The 17,025-nt window shown below is 56.0% G+C and overlaps 1 protein-coding gene across 1 annotated transcript; it reads left to right on the top strand.

The window, feature by feature from the left end:
* Positions 1 to 1,040: 1,040 nt before the first annotated feature.
* TREH (trehalase) lies at positions 1,041 to 16,923 on the top strand (the record flags this gene model as incomplete). The annotated part of the gene is made up of 15 exons (XM_080817731.1): positions 1,041 to 1,123; positions 11,819 to 11,919; positions 12,056 to 12,200; positions 12,282 to 12,369; positions 13,155 to 13,255; positions 13,406 to 13,498; positions 13,625 to 13,741; positions 13,849 to 13,971; positions 14,181 to 14,230; positions 14,328 to 14,522; positions 15,077 to 15,294; positions 15,564 to 15,675; positions 16,056 to 16,168; positions 16,426 to 16,479; positions 16,723 to 16,923. The coding sequence occupies 15 exons, from the start codon at positions 1,041 to 1,043 to the stop codon at positions 16,873 to 16,875; spliced, it is 1,746 nt and encodes a 581-aa protein (XP_080673857.1). The 3' UTR covers positions 16,876 to 16,923.
* Positions 16,924 to 17,025: the final 102 nt, after the last annotated feature.

Raw genomic sequence — 17,025 nt, forward strand, 5'->3', positions numbered from 1 at the left:
CCACCCCCACCCCGTGTCATTTCAGGCCTGAGTCATCAGTCCACGAGCATGCGGCGACCTCCTCGCGTGGCCCGGCCTCATGCCACACCTAGGCCAGACTCTTGAGCCATTCTGTCGCTTCCTGACTGGCGCACAGGAGAAGAGTGAGGCACAGACAAGTCAACTGCAAGAGAAAGGGAGCAGGGGACAACAGTAGAGAAGACTGTGGCCCCGAACAACTTCTCAATCCCGCTTTTATTAGATAGAAACAGTAACCGACAGATGAGCCAAAGAAGGCTAAACACTGGTCATAGGCTTTGTAGATAGACAAGAAGGAAGGCAAAATACGTCTTGTCAAGCAGTATGAAGTTTATAGTTGAGCAAGCACATTCAAAGGACTTACCTAATTAGCCACAGGCACTCTCGTGGGGTGGGGATGGGGGGCAGTTGGGGCAGATAATGGAAAAATGCAGGAAAAATGCAGCAGGCGGCATTCAGCCCTGAGCGGGCTGGGGGGCCGGGTGTTCCCAGCCGCTCGGGCCTTCCCGGCTGCTCCCCCAGAGGCCTGTTGCCAGTATGTGTTTTTCTTGACGTGCTTGGTAACTAGTAAGATGTCCCATGGATTATATTTTAAGTAATACATTGTTCTGAGGGGCAGTTACACCATTCTGTTTGAAATGTTAAAGGAGAAGTTAACACTCTGCAGTGGTGATCCTGGGGCCCTCTGGGTCATAGATGTGTGACCTAATTGTGCCCCTGACACTCCTGTGACCGCTGCCCCCGCTGCCACCCCACCTCGTGACTCTGAGGGAAGGGCCTGTGCTGGTGGCCCCTGTGGAGACTAAAAGAGGAGAACAAGGACAAGGTAGGGGGCAGGGGTTGGCCTCTGTGAGCTGAGCGCAGAAGCAGGGAGCTGCAGTGCACAGACCTGGCATCCAGCCCTTCGGGCCACCACGCCCCACATGTGGACTTTGGCTGTCCCTGGTGAGTGGGTGAGTCAGGCTGCACCTCAGCGCATAAGAGGTACCAGAGCTGACTCCTGTGCCACGGCCACAGCCACCATGCAGGGGAGGACCCGGGAGCTGTGTCTGCTGCTTCTATTGGGGCTGGGGTCCCAGGGCACCCTGCCCCCACCCTGTGACAGGTAGGAGTGGGGAAGGCGGCTGGGGCTGGGGCAGGAAGGCCAGGGTCCATAGGTTGGGATCAGATCTCAGGTGCTGGGGGGGGGGTCATCCCTGGGGAGGGAAGTGGAGGGAAGAAATTAGCTTTCGGGGGTGGGGGGGCAGGCAGGCTCTGTGCCAGACACCGCCAGACCTCCAGTGCTGGAGAAAGGGGGGGGCTGCCTCCTGATGCAGGCGTCCTCCCCACCCCCTCCATCCCTGGCTCCAAGCTGCTCCTCAGACCGTGCAGGGCTTTCCTCAGGTGGTTCTGGGAAACTTTCTGCCAGTTCCCCGGTGTTCCAGTTCCTCCAGCCAGGAGGTGAGAAGCAGTGTCAGGGCCCGAAAGCCCTCCTTAGTTTAACCTCTGACCTCGGTCACCAAGAGCCAAGTCAGACCTCTTTCCAGAGCCATCGTTCCCATCCCCAAATAAGACAGATGAGTAAGCCTGTCCTGCTTCCCAGGCTCACAGGATGTCATCCATTTCTCATCTAAATGGGTTTCTTCAGCTCTCACTGTGTCTCTTGGCCTGCAGCAACAAACAAGAGAAACAAGGTCCCTGTCTTTGGGGACCTTATGTAATTAGCAAGGATAGTACTGACGGAAGCACAGCCAGGAGTCAGATGCAGTGGGGAGGCCACTCAGGGTGAGCAGAGGGGGTGTCCGAGGGGATGGAGAGGGACGGTGTCTGAGGAGAAGACATTTGAGCAGAACTGTGGAAGGAACCGTCATCTCTGTGTGGATCTGGAAGACTGTCCAGGCAAGGAGTCAGGGAAATGGCCGTGCAAAGGCTCTGAGGTCATGATTCAAGGAAGAAGGCCTCTGTGGCTGGGACAGAGGTGGAAACAGGCCACGGGAGAGAGGAGGCAGGGCTCGGGTGTCAGTGGTAGGACCAGACAGGTAACAAGTCGTTCAGGATGGGGCATATTTTGCAAAGGGAGCTGATAGGACTCGCTGATGAAGGAGTATAAAAGGAAAGGGAATACTCGGGATGATTCATAGATTTTATTCTGAGAAATTGTAATAAGGATTTCAGAGAGGCTGTGTGAGCAAGAGTTTTGTCAAGCATGAGGTCAGTTGCCAACAGTAAGGAAAGGCTGCTGTGTCAGGGGTAAGACCACCTGAGGTGCTGGTGATTTGCTACTCACCAAATAGTTATTCCAGTGGAGGGTTACAGATTAAAATCAAGACAGATAAAATGCACATAGGGCCCAGTCCAAGAGAGAAGAAACAAAAGCTCCAGCTGTCCTCTTCCAGTGAATTTGTTTGAATAGCCCCTAAGTTTCCCAGCAACCGTGTGACATCATGCACAAGGTCACCCGGGCCTCACGTTCAGAGTTGTCACCTGGGGCTGTGACCGAGGCAGGGAGTTATCTATGTGTCCGATCTTGGTTACTCAGTCTCCAGGTCTCTAAGTCTGAGTGATACTGGGTGGCCCTCGGTCCTTCTGTGAGTCGGTGCATTACTGAACCTGGTGGGTTTGGGGGAACCTCCCAGTCTGTAGCCAGTTGGTCAAAAGTGGGTGTAGCTTGGGGCCCCCCAAACCGGCCCCTGCTAGCTGGACCGAGGGCCATCTTGTGGGGGACTGGGCCATGGCCTGAGCTCGTTGGTTAGTACCAACTTTGGACTGTAGTACTGCAGTGGATGTCAGAAAATTGTGATTTGCTGGGAGGACCTTGCCTGGTTGGGACATGTGGCTCAGGGAAAGCAAGATGGAAGGACGGGGATGTACGCCCTTTGGTTCCTGCTTGGCTGAGGGTCACCCGTGTTTTGGAGTGGCAGCTGTGTTGTGATCTGTTCCTGGAGTTGAAAGTTATCAATGGAATTTGGAGATGATGGGTCCAACTCCCAGAGTGTTGACTCCCTGGATGCCTAAGAAAATGCAGAATAATAAGAAAAAAATCTAAAAATGCAATCCCTGGGTTATTATTATCCTATAATAGCAGACATGAAAGTGAGAGATGGGCCATGCCTACATTTTGGCCAGTCCAAGCCTCAGCCTCTCTTCTCGGGGCCCCTGCCTAAGGAATGGGGGCGGGGGCAGGATCCCATTTCTGGCTGGCCTGAGGTATGTCCATTAACCTTAGAGCCGCTTCCAAAAGACAATAAAATGATTCTAGAAACAAATAATGAAGCAGGCAAGACTGATTTCCAAGAGAATAAGATAGATGGAGGGAGCCAATGGACCTGTCCCAGCAGGGTAGAATCTTTAAACAGTTATTGAGAAATGGGGTGAATAAAGCATATGTGGCTAGGGTCAAAATGTGTTTGTTTGTTTTTTTTTAAGATTTTATTTATTTGACAGAGATCACAAGTAGGCAGAGAGGCAGGCAGAGAGCGAGGGGGAAGTAGGCTCCCCGCTGAGCAGAAAGCCCGATGCAGGGCACAATCCCAGGACCCTGGGATCATGATCTGAGCTGAAGGTAGAGGATTTAACCCACTGAGCCACCCAGGTGCCCCTCAAAATGTGTTAATGCAGCACTTCTTAGAAATTGAATGGACTACTGGGAGCTCCTGTAGGCCCCCCCAAATGCAAGGGACCAAAATCTGTTTTATTCACCCTACTTTGGAGGAATTAGGAAAAAACTTTGCAAGGTAAAGATGGTAATGAGAAATCTGACCTCCCACGTCTTGAAGCAGAGGTCCCACAATTTAATCAAGATAAAGATTGGTGAAAAGCTTAGAGTCCCTTAGCTGTGTCCCTGCCGGGGGCTCAAGACGTTACGCATATGAGTGGCAAAATGGTCAGAGGATGGAGAAGATTCTTGACTCTGCTGTGGGGTTCCGTGCACCGTGGTAGCAGATGCGTGGTTAAAGCCCTGAAACGGGCGACAGTCAGGTTGGGAGGACAGAGAGTGCAAGAGCTGGTGGGTTTTAGGTGCATGTTTGGATGGAGATTGGAATATTTAGACAGACTTGATATCAAGGGGTTTCTCCTTCTCCCGAATGTGTCTCAGACGTGGCTGTCATGTCTGGCCAGGGAACACTTACCCTTACCTAGTGTTGTAAAACCCAAACCTGTCCGCAAAGCCATGGTTAGGAACACCAGGGTCAAAGGGGCTGAGATGAAAGCTTCTTTGGTGTTTGAACACTTTTCTTGTGAAGTGATTGCTTTTACTTTGCCCGAATGCGTTACAGGGGTGGACGTTATATCCAAGCGAGGAGTGTTTCCAATCTCTAGTGATATACAACAAAAGGCCTGTGAATCTGCCCATGATGCTCTCACTTCTTGTATTAATTGGATGTTCCAAATGGGCACCAGTAAAATGGCCTGAGGTCACACAGATCACACCCTTCCGTGGATGTAGAGGGCTGCTTACAGCAGAAGCCTTGGGGCCCCTCCCAGCACTCCTGCCAGACTTTGGACTAGAAAAATGTCCATTTGAGAGGCAATTACTAGCTTGTTATCAGACATTGAGACTGCCCCTCTCTGAAGGACGTAAAAATATCTTTTTTTTTAAGTTTTTATTTATTAGAAAGCACGAGCCCGTGGGGTGGGAGGTACACAGGAAGAAGGAGAAGCAGGCTCCATGCTGAGCAGGGAGTCAGACTCGGGGCTCAGTCCCAGGACCCTGAGATCAGGACCAGAGCCAAAGTCACAGGCTTAACCGACTGAGCCACCCAGGTGCCACAAGACCTAAGATAATCTTAAAACCTGAAGCACTCATAGTATCTTGGGTGATGTTGGAGAAATGAGCTGCTAAGAGGGAGGGCAGGGCCTGGAAGAGTTCCATAATGCGGTGGAAAGGGTTTATCCAGTAGCATGTTGCCGGGAGAATGTAGAGTTAATTCCACAACCTGGATGTGAGAGCAGGAGGCTCTGTTCCCTAGAAAAGGTGCTTGGTTCATGGATGGCCGTTCCAAGGTGAACAGGTAGCACTGGAGGGCCACCGCTATGGCCAGGAATGAGAATACCAGGGCGCCTGGGTGGCTCAGTCAGTTAAGCATCTGACTCTTGATTTCAGCCCAGGTCATGATCTCAGGGTTGTGGGATCGAGCCCCACGTCAGACTGAGCATGGAGCCTGCTCGTCCCTCTGCTCCTTCCCCTGCTCCTTCCCCTGCTCATGATCTCTCGCTCTCTCTCTCTCAAATAAATAAATAAAATCTAAAAAACCAAAAAACAAATCAGCTCAGTAGGCTGAACTGCATAGTGTTTGCCACTGTGTTGGGGTTTAATCTACTCTTAGTGGCCACCATCCTGGCCATACGGTCAGGCAGAAGGGCGATGGGAAAGGTGGTTTATAGAAACATCGCCCATGTGGTGTACAGTCCTATGGAAGTCACTGGGAATCTGAGAAATTCATTAAAGTAGAAGACTTTTGGTTTTTGTTTGTTTTTAAAGATTTTATTTATTTGACAGGGAGAGAGAGCACAAGTAGAGCGGCAGGTAAAGGGAGAAGCAGGCTCTCCGCTGAACAGGGGGCCTGATGTGGGGCTTGATCCCAGGACTCTGGGATCATGACCCGAGCCGAAGGCAGCCCCCCAACCGAGCCATGCAGGCACCCCAGGTAGAACATGTTTGATACCCATCAGAGGAACCCCTGTCCTCAATCGGAAAGTGATTAGGGCCAGCAAGTGGGTATCCCAGTGTGTTCATGTGAAGTCATGAGGTTCACATGGGGTCATGAGCCAATGGGATGTTGGGAGGTCACAGCCATGCAGAGGTGGGCCGGATCTAGATGCACCAGCTGAGGCACAAAATGCCAGTAAGAGCTGTTGTGTCGACAAAACAGACGGGCTACAGGGCAGGCTCCCTGGGGGAGAGGACACGTGAGGAATTGGCCGGTGAGACCCCGGCAGGAGCAGGTAGTCTGACCTAGGTGTCATCATGAATGCTCAGTATACTGTCAGAGGACCAGACCAGGAGATGTTGCACCAGTCTGGACCCCTGGGCTGTATCTTGTCACACCAGGGAGCACACTACCCCTCTGAGCCGTGGTTCCATAGGGAGCTAGATCCGGGCCATAACAACAGTGGCTGCCTGAAAGGGCAGATGTGGACGTAAAGGGCTGGCTGACACAGCTTCCCAAGTGTGTGCTCACACTCAGGCGTGAGGGGCTCCAGGGATAGATGGCTCTGCTTCTATGGGGGCGGGGGTGGGGGTGGGGATCGAGGCGGGGGAGGGGGTGGAGAGGAGGCTGGTATGACCACGCGGCTCTTCCCACGTGGGAGGAAGACGACGGTAGACCGCACTGTTTTCTTTTGCCCTCAAATCGCTTCAGCCTTCTTTTCTCTACCCGATGCAGAGATGCTGGGCCGGAGGCAGCAGCCACACGTGGCCAAAGCAGGGAGGGTTCCTAGGTAAGAAGGCGGAGCTCTACCCTTAACCTGCTAGGTCTGATCCCTGGGAGCCTGATGTGGCGCATTATGCCCTCACCCCATCTGGCCAAATGCAGGAGGTCACTGGAAAGGGCTGTATTCAGGCCTCACGCAGGCTCGGGGGTAGGATGGCCCGCTCGAAGTGAACTCACGTGGCCCCAGTCCCGGTGAGCGGGAGGGGACTGTGGGGAGGCACTCGCTAGACTAGCGTCACTGCTGCAGTCTGGCCCAAGCTGGAAAAGCTTGGATATAAATGGGGAGAAGGAGAAACAGTAGCTGAAGGTAAAGAACTGAATGCACGGCCTGACAGTCATGTAGTGGGAGAAACCCACTGTTACACTGACGCTTTGAAGGAGGCTCAGAGCTGGAAGGGAGGCTGCCTCTCCGTTTCGCGTGCCCAAAGGGGTGACCGTATGTACTGCCAAGGCCTCTCCGGCTCTGGAGGCTGACAAGGGCAGATGGAAGCCAGCGAGCCTGAGTGGCCTCGTCCGGAGATGTTCTGGCCAGATGAAGCTGGGCTAGACTAATCGTGACTGTATGAGACTCTAGTAATTCTGACTCTCCTGTTCCAGCTTATGTCTGCCGTAGTGTGAGATGGTGATACACCGGCATTGTTGGTTAGAGAATAATTTTTTTTTTAAAGATTTTATTTATTTATTTGTCAGAGAGAGTGAGCACAGGCAGACAGAGAGGCAGGCAGAGGCAGAGGGAGAAGCAGGCTCCCTGCTGAGCAAGGAGCCCGATGTGGGACTCAATCCCAGGACGCTGGGATCATGACCTGAGCCAAAGGCAGCCGCTTAACCAACTGAGCCACCCAGGCGTCCCTTGTTAGAGAATAATTTTTTAAAAGATTTTATTTATCGGGGTGCCTGGGTGGCTCAGAGAGTTAAGCCTCTGCCTTCAGCTCAGGTCATGATCTCAGGGATCAAGCCCCGCATCGGGCTCTCTGCTCAGCGGGGAGCCTGCTTCCCCACCTCTCTCTCTGCCTGCCTCTCTGCCTACTTGTGATCTCTGTCAAGTAAATAAAATCTTTTAAAAAAAAATATTTATCTGTGAGACAGAGCGCACGCGCACAAGCAAGGGAAGCAGCAGCCAGAGGGAGAAGCAGGCTCCCCACTGAGCAAGGAGTCCACACGGGACTCGATCCCAGGACCCCGGCATCATGACCTGAGTCAAAATCAAGAGTCAGACACTCAACAGACTGAGCCACCGAGGTGCCCCCCCTCCGGTTTGTGTCTTAATGAGAGGCTTGTGCAGAGCTGCCTAGTGCAGAAGTTAGCTAAACCCAGTCCTTCCTCGGGCCAGTCGTTTCCCGTTGGTCTGACATTCTGAGGAGGCTTTCGCTCTGTCTCCGAAACTATGCAGGCATCAGTTTCCGTTCACCACATGCCTTATTTACACAAGCTGGTGGAATCATACCCGTAACAGCAGTGTTCGACCGTATGGCGGTGCGGTCATAGCACAATGGGGTCCATTGCAGACCGGGCTGGGAGAGTTCCAGAGCCTCCTCTGCACCTTCTCCGGGGACTCGAACTTTGCCCTTAGACCAAATATTGTTACGGATGGGCATCCTTACAGGTAGCTATGACTTTATTACTTATTACAACCGATTATTATTTGTTATTTCCGGGTTCTGTGTCGGTTGGAGGCAAAGCCAGCACCCCCTGTCTCAGCTCCCAGGCTGGCACTGAGACTGGTCTCCCTGGGTGCTGTTCTGTACGTAGCAGGGCACACCTGCTCCCTGGGGGAGGACACAGGTGGTCTTCAGAATAGTTCCGGTCCCTGCCGATTGTACAACAGGGCGTATCTTCTTCTCACCTTTTCCCAGAGCAAGGGCAGTCGTAGTACATCAGGCTCAAGTACACGTGTCCACAGAACTCGGTGGGCAGGTCTAGAAGATTCCCACAGCCATGGCTCTTGAGCCTCAGTCGCTAGTATGGAAGGCCATCGCCCCGTGGCTACTTCGGCTTCAGTCCACATTAGAACAGTCAGGAGGCTCTGTTGGCTGATGGTGCAGGCCCCTCCCAGTGCTGGACCCTGGCATTCCTCAGCCTTACCTGTTGCCTTGGCCTGACCCATTTCACTAAAGCCTCATCATCCCTCCGGCCTGACTCCCAGCATTTGCCTCTTCTTGGAAGAAAACTCCTTCTAGTCTGCTGATTCTAGCTAGTATTTTTTTTTCTCTGAATGTCTCTCCTCATTAAAATCAAATTCCGTTTGTTTCACCATGGGGAACCCACCTCCCGCATTGCCCCCCGCTTTGTTTGAGGGAGAATGAGAGCAGAGGGAGAGGGACCTTTAAGCAGGCTCCATGCTCAGTGCCGAGCCCAACAGAGGGCTCGATCTCACGACCCTGAGATCGTGACTTGAGCTGAAACCGAGTCGGATGCTTACCTGCCTGTGCCACCCAGCCACCCCGCAGCCCTTGTATGGCTCACGGTCCAGTGCTGTTTAATCTACCATGTATGTTGTTGCCATTAGGTACTAAAAGCCCGAGTGCCTCTGGGAGACAGGTTTGGTGTCCAGAAATGGCAGGTGCCCCCTACTAGGCTGCGATAAGCGGTAGTCACGCCTGGATCCCGTTTACTGTGAGCACGCCGTGAGGCTCCCACGGCCTTCCTCGTCTCATGGTGGGGTTATTCCCCACGGGGATCTGGAGGGACTGTATGATGCCTACTGCTTTCGTCCCACGAGAAACCCATTGTTTCTGTGCTGTTGACTAGCCTTCTGTTCTCAGCACTGCACCTGCTGCTCTGTTCTGTCCACGAAAATCAGGGGACGTTGTTTTTAAACCAGGCTCCACATCCAGCATGGAGCCCAACTTGGGGCTTGACCTCACGACCCTGAGATCAAGACCTGAGCTGAGATCAAGAGTGAGACGCTTGGGGCGCCTGGGTGGCTCGGTTGGGCGGTCATGACATTGAGCCCCGCCTCAGGGCCCGTGCTCAGCATGGAGTCTGCTTGAGATTCTCTCTCTCTCCCTCTGCCCCCGCTCCCCGCGCTCGCACTCATGCTCTCTCTCTCTCAAAAAAAAAAAAAAAAAAGGTCAGGTGCTCAACTGGCCAAGCCCTCCAGGCACCCCAAAATCAGGGGCCTTTCTAAGTATTTGATTTTCAAGGTTTATAGTTCCAGGGCAATTAATCTGCCAAGAGTTGTAGACCACCCAGTCCAAAGACCCAGTGGGGAGGAGTTCCAGGAAATTCCTTCCCAAATGACATCTAAAAACTTGAAGTCGAAAGACACTGGCCCATCACTAGGGCTGGCCTCAGGCATCAGCAGGTAGCCCCGCTCAGCGTCCTGTCCTGAGACCACAGCGTCTCCCAGAGCCGCTCCAGCTCTGTCTGCAGGCTTCCACTCAGCGCTGGCAGGTTCCAGAGGCAGGCTGGGCGTGGCAGGCGCAGGGCCCCCCCCCCCGGTTCAGGCAACACGTACGGCTGTGCCGGGGACGGCGGTAACCTCTCGCTCTGTCTGGGCACTCTTGGTGCGCCGGATCGCCCATTTTCCTCGAATACTCGGTGTTCCTCTCTCTGCCCTCAGCGGCCGTTTCTCTCTCCGCGTGGCACTGCTCTTCACTCCCCGCCCCTCCCCGTGGAAGGGATGTCAGGTTCGGCCACTGTTACCGTCCAGGTCGCCGACAGCATGTCCAGTTCTGCGAGGGCCGTAGAGGATAGGGTTGCACGGCCCGGAATGAGGGGAGTATTCCTGCCACTGGGCAGCATAGCCCCATTCACTGGGAGCCCCCACTTAGCCACGTGGGCCGTGGGCACACCCTGCCCCATCAGGCCCTTGGGGATTGTGGCGTCAGGATTTGAAAAGAGAGCTACAGTCTCTTACTAAAGGATCATTCATGCTTCTGACACCACAGTGGCAGGTCGGGTCCTAGTACGACGATGTGGGAAAAAATTGTGTTGTCCTGCCCTCAGCCTCTCCTCATGTCCCCCAGAAAAGCAGATGAATCTAGCCAGCGGGGACCCTCTTTTTTATATATAAATACCCACCCCGTATTGAGTGTGAGCACACACTTGTGACGCTGTGTAAGCACGCCCCTCATGCTTTTCTCTCTGCCTGTTTCAGACCACAGATGTGTCAGGTGCCTGTTGTGGGTCTGTATTGAGCCAGCGCTCAGAGGGTGACAGAGCACGTTGTGTCCATTTGACACGTCTCTGGGCCCATTGTGGGAACCACGGGCTGACCCAGTTGGCACAGTGTCTTCTGTTCCAATATAGTATTTTAGGCATATTTGTCTACAGTCAGGAAGGCAAAGCTACCTTATGGACCCCTTGAATTTCCGGAGTGACTTCCTGAGGTGCGTGCCCCATGCAAGCACCCCCTTTCCTAGTCCAGTTTTTCCCTGCCCCTGAGTCCATAAACACCCCAACTTGGGCACCTGGGTGTCTCCTTCAGTTAAGTATCCAACTCTTGATTTCAGCTCTGGTCATGATCTCAGGGTCGTGGGTTCAAGCCCCATGCCCAGCACAGAGCCTACTTAAAACCAGTGTGGGAGCTTTTCACATTCAGTGTCCATCACTGCAAGGGAAAGAGCACACAGTTTAGCCCACTGAGCTGGTCTGTTCTTCCATTGTTCAAAGATTCCCGTCGAGGTACCGTCTCTGCGCCTTGGCACTGCCGTCGGTGGCCAAGCAGCTCTGTCAGTCATGGAGAGCCGCCGCAGGGCTCTCCTGTGGCTCCGGGGGTGCTTCCCGCCACCCTGTGGGAAGAGGCCCCCTGCCCGTGCGGTCCCCGTGTAGCTGTTCCTGGGTAAACCCTTTCTGTGTATGAAGGAACATTTTGGGGGCACCGCCTTCTTCATCAGAGACGGCACCCAGGACCCGGTAGGGACTCTGGTTGCAGGAATATTTGCTGTGCTCCAGGCACGGAGGTGGTTCCTATAAATACCCAGTAGCAGGCTAGTCACTGCCTCCTGAATGATGTGCATCACGCGCGGCATCTGTGTATTTCCGGAGGTCTCAGCAGCTGCCACTGGGTGTAACCTACAGGCTTTTGCCTTAAGCCCTATGGTCAGTTTCCCCCAGGGCCACTGTGCAGAGTCGGTCGCACCCCTTCTGGCGTGTCTCTGATTCAAGTGGTCCTTTCCTTTTGTTCACTGGGTGTCCACTGTGCCAAATTACCAACCAGGGTGGCCTTGGGCCCTTGTTTAGGTCCTCTACTGCAGAGGGCACTCCTCATTCTCTCAGCGAGGTGTGTCCCCACCATCCACATGCCCCTGCCACACATGGGCGCATACACATTCCCCAGGCACACACACACGTAGCCCTAGGCCAGGGAATGTGCCCAGATTTGAGCCTTTCTTCCCCCCGAATGGTGGTGACCTGACCTGCCCGCCTCCCAATCCTGTCCACAGCCAGATTTACTGCCATGGGGAGCTCTTGCACCAAGTGCAGATGGCCAAACTCTACCATGATGACAAGCAGTTTGTGGACATGCCACTGTCCTCGGCTCCAGGTAAGGCACCAGGGGACGCCACCGCCTGAAGCTTTTGCACCAAAGATGACAGAGGGCAAGACAAGGCAGAGAAGAGCTTCTATCAGGGCGGGGCTCCTGGGGTCCACCTGACCCCTCCTTGCCGCCTGGACCCCAGACCAGGTTCTACAGGACTTCCGTGAGCTGGCGGCCGCCCACGAGCACCACATCCCCCCACAGCAGCTGCAGGCATTCATCCAAGAGCACTTCCAGGCTGCGGGGCAGGAGCTGCTGTCCTGGACTCCCGAGGACTGGAAGGACAGGTACTACCTGGACAGGAAACAGGAGGCAGACCTTCAGACGGGCCTGCCTCCCTGAACCCTGCGGGGGCGGTGTTCTTCCAGCCCCCGATTGCTGCAGAAGATCTCGGACCCCAAGCTGAGAGCCTGGGCAGGGCAGCTCCACCAGCTCTGGAAGAAACTGGGAAAGAAGGTATCCACGTCCTGGATCTCAGCCAGGGGGATAGGGCTGGGAGACGGGGACACGAGCTTGGGGCCCCATTGCCCTTAGATCACAGACTGGGATGCGTTTCCTGACAGCCCCCCCCCCCCCACTGGGTCCATGAATGCAGCTCTCTAGAAAGAATTTCTGGAGGGAGAGAAGGGAACATCTACTTCTACCTTCTTACCAACCCCCTTGAAGCCCTCACCATCCTACCCACCCCACCACCGCCCCCCCACCACCACCCCAGCTGCCGCTTATGCAAAACTAACCTCACCTGCCACCTCCAGGCACCCACCTAGGCTCTCTCTTCCCAGAGCTAGTCAGGTCAGGATTCTGCTCAGGGACAATTGCCACTGCTGGTAGTGGGCTGTGGTCAGTACAATCTGTTAGACACTTTCTCTCCTTTGAGGCTCAGAGAGGACAGTGCTTTGCTTAAGGCTGCACAGCACCTGTCCATCCAGGATGGGAGCCCTGGGCCTCTGGGGCTGGCGTGGGTGGCAGCAGGGATGGGGGAAGGGGAGTGGAGGAAACAGTCCCCCTACCTGGTCCTAATACTGGCCGCTGCTTGCTGAGCCCCTGCCAAGGCCGGGCTGAGTTAGCAGGGACTCCAGAGGCCGGCATGTGGGGGCCAGGCAGACCTGGCTCCCAGCGGCTCTGGCCTTGACCAAGGCCACACAACTGACCAGCAGCAGAGCCTGAACTCATATACCTGCTGCCAAGGCATCCACACCGTGGGGCCTGTGGGCTCCCTGTGCCCTCCCTCCCGACTGCAGGTGAAGCCAGAGGTCCTCAGCCACCCCGAGCAGTTCTCTCTCATCTATTCGGCCCACCCCTTCATCGTGCCCGGGGGACGCTTCGTCGAATTCTACTACTGGTGAGCGGGCAGGGCTGCAGGGCAGGAGTCGGGGAGCCCGGGGCCGGCGGGCTGTCCTGAGCAGAGGGGGGCACCCTGACTGGCCCGGTGTGCAGGGCGGGAGAGGGGGGTGGTGTGGGGGGTTGGTGCTCAAGCTGTCCCTTTCCCCAGGGACTCCTACTGGGTGATGGAGGGGCTGCTCCTGTCTGAGATGCCCCAGACGGTGAAGGGCATGCTGCAGAACTTCCTGGACCTGGTGCAGCTGTAAGCGGGGCGGGCCCCTCCAGGCTGGCGCGGGGAAGTACAGTCCTGGGGCTTAGTGCTGGACTGGCCTTGGCCTTGGCCTTGGCCGCTGGGCAGATGCACCTCAGCAGGCTTCCTTCTTGGCAGCTATGGACACATCCCCAACGGGGCCCGTGTGTACTACCTGCAGCGGAGCCAGCCTCCCCTCCTGACTCTCATGATGGACCGCTATGTGACCCACACCAACGACACCGCCTTCCTCAGGTAGGTCCCCAGTCCCCCTGCTGCCCCGCAGGCCCCCCTACCTGGGCCCTCCCAGGGTGGGACTGAGGGGTGTGCCTGGGCTGAAGCAGTGCCTGGCTCCACCCCAGGGACAACATAGGGACCCTAGCCTTGGAACTGGACTTCTGGATGGAGAACAGGACCATCTCCGTGAGTTCAGGGGGCCAGAGCTACGTCCTGAACCACTATGCTGTCCCTTACGGGGGCCCCAGGTAAGGAGCCGCTGCCAGCCTCTCGGTCTCTTGCTCCTCACTCTGGTCTGAGAGCCATGACAGCCCCACCTCTCGGATGCTGATACTGAAAGCCCTGGGCAATCCAGGGCCCACCAAGGGCAATCCAGGGGCAGTTGAAGCAGCATGGCTCAGCCTCCAGCTTGGCCTTGGAGCCTCCTGGTGCCAGGATGCCCACTTTCCTCTTCCAGGCCAGAGGCCTACAGCAAGGATTTTGAGCTGGCGGACACGTTGCCAGAAGGTAAGCAGCGACAAGCACAGGAACGGGGGTGGGGCAGGGGGTCTGGTGTTGGGTGTCAGGTCTTGGTCCCTCATTTCCTGTCTCATTGTCCTCGCAGAGGACCGGGTGACTCTATGGGCTGAGCTCAAGGCTGGGGCTGAGTCTGGCTGGGACTTCTCTTCACGGTGGCTCATCGGAGGCCCAAACTCTACATCGCTCAGCAGCATCCGGACCAGCAAATTCGTGCCTGTTGACCTCAATGCCTTCCTGTGCCAGGCAGAGGCGCTGATGAGCAACTTCTACACCAGGCTGGGTGAGCAGCCCCTGGGGGGGTGGGTGGAGCTCACCCAGCTGGGGTCCTACCTCAGCCTTGGCTGTGGAGCTGGAAGTAGGACCCTGACTGAAAGGCCTCCAGCCTCCTGGCTGGCTCCGGACCTCACCTCTAGGGCAAGAGTACAAATGGGGCCCCTTCTCCACACGCCCTCCCTTTCTTACTGGGAGGGACTACGAAGGTCTGTGAGATGACACCTGAGTCCACGCTTTCAAACTCCCTCCATTCTCTTTCCCCAAAAAACTGCCCTCGGACCTCTCAGAGCTAGGGAAATGCACATGGCCAGTGCCCTCCTACGATGGACCCAGGAGCAGGCAGGTGTGGGTCTAGAAAGTCCTACAGGGCCATAGCTCAGGAACTCTTAGCTCCTAGAGGCCGGAAATGTGGGCTCCAGGTCTGCACGTCCCCTTGGTGTCAGGACTTCTAGCCCTCGGGGAGGACAACAGGGGGAGGCCAAATTTGGCCTCTTTCTTGAAGGCATGGGACCCAAGGTCAGGGCCTCCTGGTAGCTCAGCCTAAAGAGAGTTTCACCCCAGGGAATGACATCCAAGCCACAAAGTACAGAAATCTGCAGCAACAGCGCTTGGCTGCCATGAGAGCCATCCTGTGGGATGAAGAGAAAGGGGCCTGGTTTGACTATGACCTTGAGAATGGAAAGAAGAACCTAGAGTTTTACCCATCCAACCTCACTCCTCTCTGGTCTGGCTGTTTCTCTGACCCGGACGCCGTGGACAAGGCTCTGAAGTATCTGGAGGTGAGGGGGCAGCAGGGCGGGCGGGTTACTGGGGGCAGCACCACCTGCTCCCTCCCTGCTTCTGAGCCAAGGACCTCTGGCAAGTGGCAGCCAACCCCCTCCTCCACTCCCGAGTCTGAGCCTGCGTGTCCCGCTGAAGCCACCAGGGGGCAGCCATGAGCAAGAAGAGAAAGCCCAGGGAAGGGGACATCTGGCTGGCCCAGGGCCCAGCCTCTTGGTTCCTCATTGAGCCCCCACCCACAGTCCTAAAAATGTCTGAAACCTCCTAGGACAGCCATATCTTGACCTACCAGTACGGGATCCCAACCTCTCTCCAGAAGACAGGCCAGCAGTGGGACTTCCCCAATGCCTGGGCGCCCCTGCAGGACCTGGTCATCAGAGGTAGGGAGTAGGGAGGCAGGGATGGGGCGTATCCCAGGACCTTCCCCCCTTGCATCTGGTCAGCCTGGAGGGTCAGCCTCCTGGTGTGGGGGAAGTGTGAACAAAGCAGGTGGGGTCTTTCTCTGGCCCTGCTGGTTTCTTGGCTCCCCACTCAGCAGACATGTGTGTCCACCCCCACCTGTCAGGGGAACCAGCCCTCCTTTCTCCCTCCAAACCCAGGCCCTGGGGAAGGCGCACGTTGGCTTTTCACGTGGCTCATGATGGGGGTCTTAAGGCCCAGACCTCTTTCCCTCCTTGAGGAGAGTAAGGCTCAGGCCTCTGCTCCCCCTGGGACAGGGACTCAGGACATTCAGGGTCCTGCCTGGGCGGGGGGCATCTAGGTCTGGCCAAGTCTCCTTCACCTCGGGCCCAGGAAGTGGCTTTCCAGCTGGCTCAGAATTGGATCCGAACCAACTTTGAGGTCTACTCCCAAAAGTCAGCCATGTTTGAGAAGGTGAGCTGCTCCTGAGTGGTGCTCCATGGTGAGTGGGAGAGGTGGCGGTGGGGGGCGGCAGGCAGGGATGAGTGCCAGGCTTTGCCAAGCCCAGGGACAGTGGTGACGCCCGGTGGCCATTCTTGGGCACTGCAGGGGTCGGAGCTGCAGGCCAGAGCAGCCTCTCCCAAAGGGGCTCTCATCTCTTGCTCCCCTGGAGGGCTGAAGTAGGGAGCCTGGGGTAGTGCCCCCCTGAGAGCCTGTGCTTTTGTTCCCAGTATGACATCAGCAACGGTGGGCAGCCAGGTGGAGGAGGGGAGTATGAAGTTCAGGTGAGTGGGCCCACAGCCTACTGGGAACGACAGGGCTGTGTTGTCCCCACACCCCATCATGACCTTCCCTGCCTGGGCCTGTGTTTCCTCCCATGGATGTGGGTCCACGGGAGGCTGACTGGAGCTCCTCTGCAGCCCTGGGGCTAGGCAGTTCTAGAGCCTCTGGGTGGAGAGCTCACAGCCCCTAAAAGGCTGTGGGGCCTTCCTGCAGAGATCTTGCCCACTGGCCCTGTCTCTCTCCAGGAGGGCTTTGGCTGGACCAATGGGGTGGTCCTGATGCTCCTGGACCTCTATGGTGACCGGCTGACCTCGGGGACCCAGACAGCTTTCCTGGAGCCCCGCTGCCTCACAGCTGCCCTTCTGCTCAGCCTCCCGCTCAGCCTCCTGCCGCAGTGATGGGCCTCCCTGCCCCGTCTGCCTCATTAAACTTCTGTGTAAGTCCCTACCTTCTCTTGCTTCTTCATCCCCCACCCCCAGCCAGTCCTTGGAGTGGGGTCAGAGTCGGGACCTAGAAGTCATGGGCTGGGCCCTTGTGCCTCCTGGAAC

This window comes from Martes martes (assembly GCF_963455335.1).
Source record: "Martes martes genome assembly, chromosome: 10".
Classification (NCBI taxonomy): domain Eukaryota; kingdom Metazoa; phylum Chordata; class Mammalia; order Carnivora; family Mustelidae; genus Martes; species Martes martes.